Genomic DNA, 9,914 nt, shown 5'->3' with positions numbered 1-9,914 from the left:
AGGGAGACAATGCACACAGACCCGGCCATCCACCTGACCCAAGAGAAATATGGGAGACCAAAAAGCAGCAAACTGTAATTCTCAGTGTGTTCAGAAACCTATCATGACCAGGATTAAATTTTTTTTTTAGCAATTTGAACTAAAGGTAGTCTTCTGTGTTATCATACAAGACCGGCTTAGCCTTGGCACAGACTTCTGTCACTCAACTTGGTTTCTACGTTTACAATAAACCCTAGCACGGAATTGTGTCAGAAACCAATCAGTTTAGGTCAGGAGTAGGCAACCTTCAGGACTACATTACACACCATCTGGAGTCCTGAAGGTTGCCTACCACTGTTTTAGGTAATGTGCCTACGTGAAGCATTTTAATCACAATCCTGGCAGGATAATAGAAATCCCATGAAACCACTCACTGTTTGATGCAAATCCACGTGTTAATTAGCATCCACTGTAAACCCCCACACTACCCCATGAAGTGATATATTTTTTTTTTTTAAATCCACACTCAAATATTTTGTTCCATTTACCTAAATGCCTTGAATTTTCAGTCCTTTTCCTATTAGTTTGGTCTTCTTGTTATGCAGTCTGAACAGGAATAATATCCCTCTTCTATCCCAATGTCCCTCTCATGTAGGAGCTCAGTGTTCTTGGTGTATATGAAGTTTCACACTGTGATAATACCCCCAGTGACGTCTCTAAACTACATTAAATGGGTTTAGAAAATCAGTAGGTAAGATTGAGCCGAGAAAGAAAACACTACACATCAAACAAAGACATACAAGAAACACTTTATATCGGAATCGAGAGTGAAATTTAACAGCCGCTTTATTTTCACCAGTTAGACGAGACTGAAGGGAGGTTTTTGGCTAATGGATACACAGTGGGTTAAACAAAGCGCTCATGAGGTTTAAAAAAAGAAGAGGAATTTAGAACATTTAAAGGTTTATAATAAATAAAGCGTTGACTTGGGTTCTTTGTTGCAAGGAGTCTTCTCGCACGATATATTGCTGCATTACTTGCGTTTGTCTGCCAGGGCATTGGAAAGGTGATAAATAAACTTTGTCCAGGCAGAAAGACACTCACCAGTGAAGTCCTCTTTATAGTGGGCGACCAGCGTAATTTGAATAGCCATACACATACACTAGAGGGAGAGAAAGAAAAATAAGGGACAGATAGTGGTGAAACGTTTGTCTTCCAGGTTATTAAATGTCCTTCAGCTTTGCTTTGTATAACTATGACCCATCATTCTGGGATTTAAAAAGGAACAATGTAGGCACCATAACCACTTCAACATATTGCCTTGAGTCCATGTTTATAGCTCTGCCATTTAATCATCAGAAGATTGGCTCCGGGGGACCAAGAATATATTTGCAAGTACTGAGTAAACAGTTTACTAGTGATGCAGGAACAGAGGTTGCAGTGGTTAATGAAAATACTCAAGGGTATTGTGTAAGTATTTGATAGTTTTACAGTATACATAGATAATTAATTGAACATGTAAACAATAACTACAGTTCCACCAGTTACGCTAATCCACTGGCTAGAAGCAACAAGCATCTCAAACCAGGAAGGAGCTCTGAGTGAATACTGGTTTAATTTCTTTTTTTGTTCAGACCTCAGCAGCAAAGCCACTCATCTCATTTAATGAGAGAAACTGCAGAATAGGACAATAGCTGTCGTACCTCAATATATTCACAGCCCCATTCAGTCGTTTTGTGAACAGGGCTCCACAGCTTGGCCTTTCTCTAAAAGCTCCAGATTGGTGGAGGGATGTGCTTAGCACGCATATAGCCAGCAAGTCTGGCTCCTACTGCCTGATTACCGCCAGGGGTAGGAAATGGTTAGTAATCCAGACTTTGTGGAATACATCTACCCTAATGCTTTGCCAGTGTTATGGCTCTAAGAGACATAGTTCACAACATCTGGAGTGACAAAGGTTTCCAACTCATGACTAATACCAATTGTATTGCCTTGGTTCTTCTATGTTCTGATACCGACATAGCAATATACATTTAAAGGTCAACTATAGCCCCCAAAACAACTTCATCTTATGGTTTGATAAAAGTTGGACAGGGGCCCGTCCACACCCCTTCCGCTACAGTACATGAATTGTTGCTTTAAGGACCCAATTGGTTGTTAAACCATCTTCAAATGGTTTAACGCTTTAAGGAAAGGTGACACTCAGGGACTCCAGCCCCATAACAACATTATTGGTGGGAGTGAGGAGAGGAAAGGAGGAGGAATATTTGATAAGAGCTTAATGGTCATTTTTAAATAATAAAAATAACGAAAAAATTAGAAATAGATTAGAATTTATTTTTCTTTTTCTTGTGCTGACCCACCAACATTAAATATAGGATAGAAGCATTCCTAAAATGGAAGGTTAGTAGCTGAATACAGAACTCATACAATAGCTAAAGATGGTCCTCTTACCCAGAAATGCTGGGTTTCTACATGTAGAACATTCATAGGCAGGCCATTCTGGTCACAGATGGCATCTGGAAGGTTGTCCATGTTCTTGATGGCATTTCCAAAGGCATTTATGATTTTAACACCATGGTCACGGAGATCAGGGGAGTTTTCACTCAAGTCGAATTGGCTGTAGTGCTCCCTGGCATCATCATGGATCAGGATAAGCCTGGTGTAAGACATGAGGACCGATGGCAATTCTGATCAGTGCTTGTTTAGAAGAAGGATTTCAGAAATGCAGATACAATTTGGCATTACTTAATTTTAATAAAAATCAAGAAGGGGGAGTAGTGGATTAACAATAAAATGACCAAGAGTTAGAATGTCTATCATTAACTCCAATAGCTTGCTGTTGCGCCCCCCCCCCCCCCCCCCCCCCGATATAAGAAAACACTTTTTTAAAAAAAACACAACAAAGCTGGATAGTAGAAATTGTCTGATGACTGACTTTTTTTGGGGTGGTGGTGGTGGGCAGTTTTACTTCGAACAAAACATTGTCTTCTTAAAACACTGTTTTTATTGGAGTAACCCTTCTCTCAGCCAGACTGGAACCATAAAGCATTCAGAGATCCATTCCCCCAGTAACCAGACTAAACATAGTTCTGGGAGTCAACCGATTTATTTTCTACCACACATTGCCTTTATGCACAGATTCCTACATGGGGTCTCTAATACAATAACACAGGAGTTTCAATCCCAAGATCCTCTGTGCCTGAGAGATAATTGCGTGATAAAAACCTATAATTCAATTATCTCTCAGGTACAGAAAATCTATCCAAAATATACAGTACCCCAAAAGTTCTCCTACCAAAGATAGAAACCTCACAAATATGACATCCCCGGATAGCACCGATCTGAGTGTATAACATACCCAAATATCACTCAGATCCGTTTGGTGAAACTGAAAGGCCACCGGGGTAAAGTTTTGACCATCTGGACACGAGGCGCTAGACCAAAACAGTTCCAGGGAAATAGGTGTCCTGGCCGGTCTCTATTCGGGGGTTCCTCTTAGTTTCCGGGTATGAATGCTCCCCATGTTCGGTAGTTCCTATCTCCTGAACATTGTTCGCATAGTTGGTTGGAAAGTAAAACTGGCAGCGGTCTAATCTTTACTGGGGTTCGTGCGAGTGCCTAGCCGAAAAGGGTTCCAGGCACTCAACAACCAAGTGCCGCTGCCCATGTTCGAGACTAGATGGCCGCCATTCTTTTGTTGACCACGTGCATTCGGTTATATGAAATGGAGGCCACCCAGGGGAAGCATTCATTAATTACTTCCCTTGCGGTTTCGCACTTAAGTTGCTGGTGTGAACGTTCTAATGGGGTACAGGGATGGTCCTCGTTCATGAGACAAATGGAAGGCGTTCGTATACAAAAACTCCCCCCCCCCAAAAAAAAACAAACAAAACAAAAAAACACATGAAAAAGCATACGAAATTGGCAGTAGATTCCGCCACAAACACCCAGCTAACAAGTTTTTTTGCCAGGGCAGCCTTGATGTAAAGATTTGATAAGTCCAAACACTGTTGAAAATAAAGATTTGTTATGGGCACTCAAGGTGGGGAAGGCTGTCAACTTTTGTCCAGGAGTGGTTAAGGATAAAGTGAATTGCATATTTTGTGCAAAAATTTAAGCAATAACCACACACACAAAAGTTCATTTTTCTCCAACACAGAATCTGATTTTGTAAACATAAAATCCTCTGATGAATTCCAGAAAAGGAATTGGGGAAAAAGAGAGATACAAAGATGCATTTGCTAAAAGAAGGGGGAGAGGAATTAGATAAAGTTAGAAGCCAAGTTCATGACTGGTAAAGCATGCCTGAAACAACCAAATAAACCCAACCAAATCCTCTTCCCACCATGAAATAAAAACCTTTAAACAGCTATAATGGGAAGGGCTTGCTTAGAGCTTTATTTAAAAACATTACCAAAAAAACCCACCTTTAACTTCCACTGCCGGCTGAAAGAGCACCGCCCCACTAGGCAGTTCTTCAGAGTTCAGTTCCAAGGCAGGAACACACTCACCCAATACTCAGTCTTAAACTACCCATTTAATTTTGAATCCAGGTGCAGGCTAGGGTACCATCTGCCACAGCAGCTGGACCAACCTTCAATGTGGCAGGCTGCACCCATCACAAACAGCGCTTGCTCAATCCAAGATTACTTACCTCTGTTAAACATGTAAACCCCAGATGAACACCATCCCTCCTCATGATATCTCTGTTATTCTTCTTCAGCTCCAAAATAACAAACCACTATCTCGGCAAGGCGATATACAGACTGCAATACCCCATAATTCAACTTACACCTAGTTAGCTCAAGTATCCTCAAATTACCTACGGGAACCCTTCCAATGTGGGGTACCACTTCCGACCATACAAAGGACACTTGAGAGAACAAAACAAATCCTGCTTAATACTCCATCAAATCAACCATGTGAACATAACCTTTCATCAGATCATTACCACCTGCATGAACAACTAAAGTAAGCTGGCTTCAAACCACCCAGCACAAACCTCAGGGAATAACTGTCCCTGTATACTGCATTAACATAAACGGGCAACTTGAGAAGGGAACCCCAAATTCCTACCATAACTGCAGTCCTCCGCACACTGGCCAACCCAATATATACAAGAATGCCCCAGCAACCAAACCAGCAGCAGACGAACACATGCAGTCATGGTCCATGTCACCATAATTGTGCCCGAGGCTATCTTGCTCCATCCATTACAGCACTTAAAGGTTCACTATAGTGTCAGGAAACCAAACGGTTTCCTGACACTATATCATCCTTAGGGTCCCCCCAGCCTCAGGGTCCCCCTCCCTTGGTGCTGAAGGGGTTAAAATCACTTACTTTAATCCAGCGCCAGGCTCCCTCGGCACTGGTGACCTCTCCTCCCCTGCCAACGTCAGCGCCGGAGTGGTGTTGAATGTTTATGTGCGGCAATAGCCACGCACACATTTATCAATGCTTTCCTATGGACGTTCTGCATGCTGGATGCGATTTTCGCATCCAGCGTCGCAGAAGTGCCTCTAGCGCCTGTCAGGAAGACAGCCACTAGAGGTTGGATTAACCCGGCTATGTAAACATATCAGTTTCTCTGAAACTGCTATGTTTACATGTGAAGGGTTAAAACCTGAGGGACCTGGCATCCAGACCACTTCATTGAACTTAAAAGGGACACTATAGTCACCAGAACAACTACAGCGTAACGTAGTTGTTCGGGTGAGTATAGTCAGTCCCTGCAGGCATTTTAATGCAAACGGTCTTTTCAGAGAAAATGCAGTGCTTACATTACAGCCTAGGGATACCTCCACTGGCCACTAGAGGGGTTTTCTGGGTCAGTACTACACAGTGTGCAGACCTGATGTTCAGCTCTGCATGGAGACATAGAGATAGATTGATTCAATTTCGCTCTCTACGAGGATATGCTGATTAGCAAGGATGGAGTGTGGCTCCACCTCCACATCCCTTCTTGGCTGAGATTAGAATTGACAATCTAAGCCAATCCAATTCTGAGGATGTCAACCAAGGAGGTAGAGCGGAGTCAGTGCCGGCAGAACTGCATTGGAAATAAGGGGACTTTTTTTTTTTTTTTTTTTTTATTAGTTTTAAGAAAGGTGGGGCCAAATATTTAGTTTAACAATATAGGGTGAGGAATACATTTGTGTTCCTGACTCTATAGTGTTTCTTTAAGATGCAAGCAGAAAGGAAATTAGTTAAAGGGACATTCCACTGACCACAAAAAATATAAAGTAATAATTTAGTTGATGTGCCTTAAAGCCCAGACTTTCTGTAACTGTCCAATGCAGCTCAATGAGAAGTCTGTTCTCTGGGCAATTGTTGTCTCTTGGGTTTAGCTCCACTGAGCTAAATAACCAGGAAGTATCAGCACTAGTTGTTTGATATTATAATAACTTCACACGGAAAGCATTTCAGCAAGATAAAAGTACTTCAGGGGCCCAGCGTGTCCCTTTAATCACACAATACCTTTGTGGTCGATTCAATCTGGCTCTTGCAGTACATGAATTCTACCTTCTGCTGGGCAGTACTTTGTTTTTATGTACTGGTGACCTGATGGGCCTGGGGATTTGTTTAAAGGGACACTATAGTCACCTGAACAACTTCAGCTTAATGAAGCAGTTTTGGTGTATAGAACATGCCCCTGCAGCCTCACTGCTCAATCCTCTGCCATTTAGGAGTTAAATCCCTTTGTTTATGAACCCTAGTCACACCTCCATGCATGTGACTTGCACAGCCTTCCATAAACACTTCCTGTAAAGAGAGCCCTATTTAGGCTTTCTTTATTGCAAGTTCTGTTTAATTAAGATTTTCTTATCCCCTGCTATGTTAATAGCTTGCCAGACCCTACAAGAGCCACCTGTATGTGATTAGAGTTCAATTTAGAGATTGAGATACAATTATTTAAGGTAAATTACATCTGTTTGAAAGTGAAACCAGTTTTTTTTTTTTCATGCAGGCTCTGTCAATCATAGCCAAGGGAGGTGTGGCTAGGGCTGCATAAACAGAAACAAAGTGATTTAACTCCTAAATGACAGTGAATTGAGCAGTGAAATTGCAGGGGAATGATCTATACACTAAAACTGCTTTATTTAGCTAAAGTAATTTAGGTGACTATAGTGTTCCTTTAACGGACCATTGATCCTGGATTAAAATTAATATCACTCTATTCACACGGTTACTGCCCTGCAAAGGGGTCAGTACAATCTCCTTAATATTATTAAAATATAAACTACATAGTATGTTAAACCGTCCAATTCGGATGGAGGATACAGTTACCATGATGTTACCTGTACATAGCCGCTGCACCCAGAGCAGTCCAATCAGGGGTGATCTTTACCCAAAATGTAGCCAGAGCTCCCTTCTCTCTATCAGACAGGGCTAAGGGTGGAGTGGACATCGTAAAATACTGGCTTCTCAAACCATGCAAGGTTTGTCAATCAACAATGTGCTAATTTACACACATGCTGGTGCCCCAATCATTCCTGAAGTCTGATTGATCTTTGTTTAAACAGAGATACCCCCTGATAAATGTTAGGTGGGGCTTACAAGCACCTGGCTTAAAGCTGCTTTAAGGTTATTTACTAATGTGTGAATTGTCAGAAATTCTAAGCAAATTTCTAATTTCAGGCTAAAAAAGCCAGATTGTAAAAATAAAATAAAAATAAAGCAATACTATTAAAACGTTTTACAATTTTTTCTTAAAATGTGAAATTTGCTTTGAATTCCTGATAATTCACTCGTTGGGGCTCATTCACTGAACTGTGAACTGTTGAAAATTGAACAAAGTTTAGGCCAACTGGTGGGAGAATGCTTTCATACTGTTGTCTAAATGTTTTTTATTCATTTCAGTACATTTGGCAGAAGAACCGATTAAGTGCTTGTTTGTTTTCACTATAACTTGAAATTCTATAAACAATAGCAAATTAAATAATGTAGATAGGGATAAACCAACATAAACAATAATGACCAAGCTGAGCAATACTGACTGTTGGGGAAGGAGTGGTGTTTAACTTAATCAGAAATCAACCACATTCTCCAAAACCTTATCATTTGGGGGGATCTCCACATCCAATTGCACAAATTAGGCATAAAGCGAAGACGCAGCTCAGCTTAAGAGAACACTTTTTATTAAATAGGAAAATAAAAACAGTTTGTCATGTTTATCTGATCTTTACACAGAGACACAATTCAGAAGTAGCAGAAGCTTGTATTGAATCAATGCTTTCCTACGGGGTTTTAGCTGACGCTGAAGGTCTTAATGGAAAGTGTGAGGATGGCCAGCGTCATTTAGCCGACCAAAAGTCCCCTAGGGACATGGAAACACCCCTAGTGGCTGTCTGGTGGAGGTGGAGTTAACCCTGCAAGGTTTCTCTGCAATAATTACGATTGCAGTGTTAAGGGGACGGGAACACTGCACCCAATGTAATTAAGCGGTCTGGATGCCTATAGCGTCCTTTTAAGCATTGGCATTTCTCTGTGGAGGGTCTGACACAGTCATTGATAGGGTGTGCCTATAGATCACATGTCTCTGGGTGCAGGTTTTATAAATCTCATTGATCCACTTTCAATTTACTTTATTCATCAACAATTTTCACTTAACCTTGCAGGTCTATCTGCTTTCTTTCCCTATTCATTCTTTAAATTCTCAATCTTATCAAGCAGTTAAAAAATATGTGAGATGTAGATATCTAATATATTAAAGGGATTCTATAGAAAGCATTAATCAATGCTCTCCTCTGGGGATTCCGGTGATGCTGGAAGTCCTCACTCACAGCGTGAGGACTTAAAGGGACACTCCAATGCCCAAATCTTCTAAACCCGCCCAGACTTTGTGTTGCTGTCCAATGCAGCTCAATGAGAAGTCTTTGCAAGGCAGGTGCTCTGGGCAATTGCTGCCTCTTGAGTTTTTCTCCAATGAGCTAAATAAGTAGTAAACGGACCGGCTGTCTGATAGCCAGGGAGATGTAACAAGGTTCATTTATAAAAAATGACAATTTTTTAAATTGAAATCTGCACTTTTTGTAAAATGAAAAAGATAAAACACACTCTTCAGATATAAAGCTTTTCAGTAAGCTAAAGTGCTTTAGGTGTCCGGAGTGTCCCTTTAACATATATTAACATTCTACCCCACTGCTGCTGCCTATCATGTACCCAGAAATATGGTAAATTAAGGGGAATCTAACAGCCACACATTTACTTGTCATAGACTGTTACATGAAAAGAACTGTCCTGCTGTGTGAGGAATTGATACCCACAGGAGGAAAGTTCAAGGAGTCATAACGTCTAAATATTGCAGATCATCACAATTCATGTAACAATAAACTATACGAAGGAATGATATGTGTCCATGCTACTTGTATCTAGACTAATCATTCTTATATCAAGGATTATTATATTGATTCCTATATCGAGAGGAGGAATCTTTCTGGCGTAGTATGCCCTATTGGACCCTGTGTGGAAGGTCCATTTATAAATATATCCCCCCTTTCAATTTGTAAAAAAAACTGAAATACATTTGTTTTAACTTTCCTGGAATCCAGCGCTGGACAAAGCTGCCGGCACTGCTCACCCGCGTCCACTCCTGATGTCACTGGGGACACGTGGTCCAATTACAGAGCAGCCTGTGTGTGGAACATTTTGCCTTCTCAGAGAGCATGTGCACCCTCTGAGCCGGGGTCGTGTGCGCTGACAACAGACACGATTTATGCACAAAATTGTCATTAGTCACATTTAACAATATATCTGTATTGGCAGTGTTCCAAGCAGAAACACTGCACATACTGATTCCTACCAACATGACCACTTCAAATAACTGAAGGGGTCATGGTGGTTGGAGTAACCCTTTAACCAGGGCCGGATTAACATATGGGCTCATGGAGCTGCAGCTCCAGGCCCAGGCCCATGGAATAGGCCCATTGATT

The 9,914-nt window shown here is 41.2% G+C and overlaps 1 protein-coding gene across 1 annotated transcript; it reads right to left on the bottom strand.

The window, feature by feature from the left end:
• Window positions 1–824: 824 nt before the first annotated feature.
• Window positions 825–7,469, bottom strand: LOC134586040 (hemoglobin subunit alpha-3-like). The gene is made up of 3 exons (XM_063441547.1): window positions 7,281–7,469; window positions 2,434–2,638; window positions 825–1,141 (listed from the first exon to the last, which is right to left on the bottom strand). The coding sequence occupies exons 1-3, from the start codon at window positions 7,388–7,390 to the stop codon at window positions 1,013–1,015; spliced, it is 444 nt and encodes a 147-aa protein (XP_063297617.1). The 5' UTR covers window positions 7,391–7,469; the 3' UTR covers window positions 825–1,012.
• Window positions 7,470–9,914: the final 2,445 nt, after the last annotated feature.

This window comes from Pelobates fuscus, chromosome 2 (genome assembly GCF_036172605.1).
Source record: "Pelobates fuscus isolate aPelFus1 chromosome 2, aPelFus1.pri, whole genome shotgun sequence".
NCBI lineage: Eukaryota > Metazoa > Chordata > Amphibia > Anura > Pelobatidae > Pelobates > Pelobates fuscus.
Note: the sequence above shows the minus strand (reverse complement) of the source record. Positions and strands in the feature narration are given on the sequence as shown.

Bases quoted from the DNA above. Each gene is read 5' to 3' on its own strand.
- LOC134586040 (XM_063441547.1), bottom strand. From the start codon at position 7,390: ATGTCCACTCCACCCTTAGCCCTGTCTGATAGAGAGAAGGGAGCTCTG. The intron at 2,639-7,280 runs GTAACATCATGG...GTCTTACACCAG, and splicing joins GGTGCAGCGGCTATGTACAG to GCTTATCCTGATCCATGATG. The intron at 1,142-2,433 runs GTAAGAGGACCA...CTCTCCCTCTAG, and splicing joins TAGAAACCCAGCATTTCTGG to TGTATGTGTATGGCTATTCA.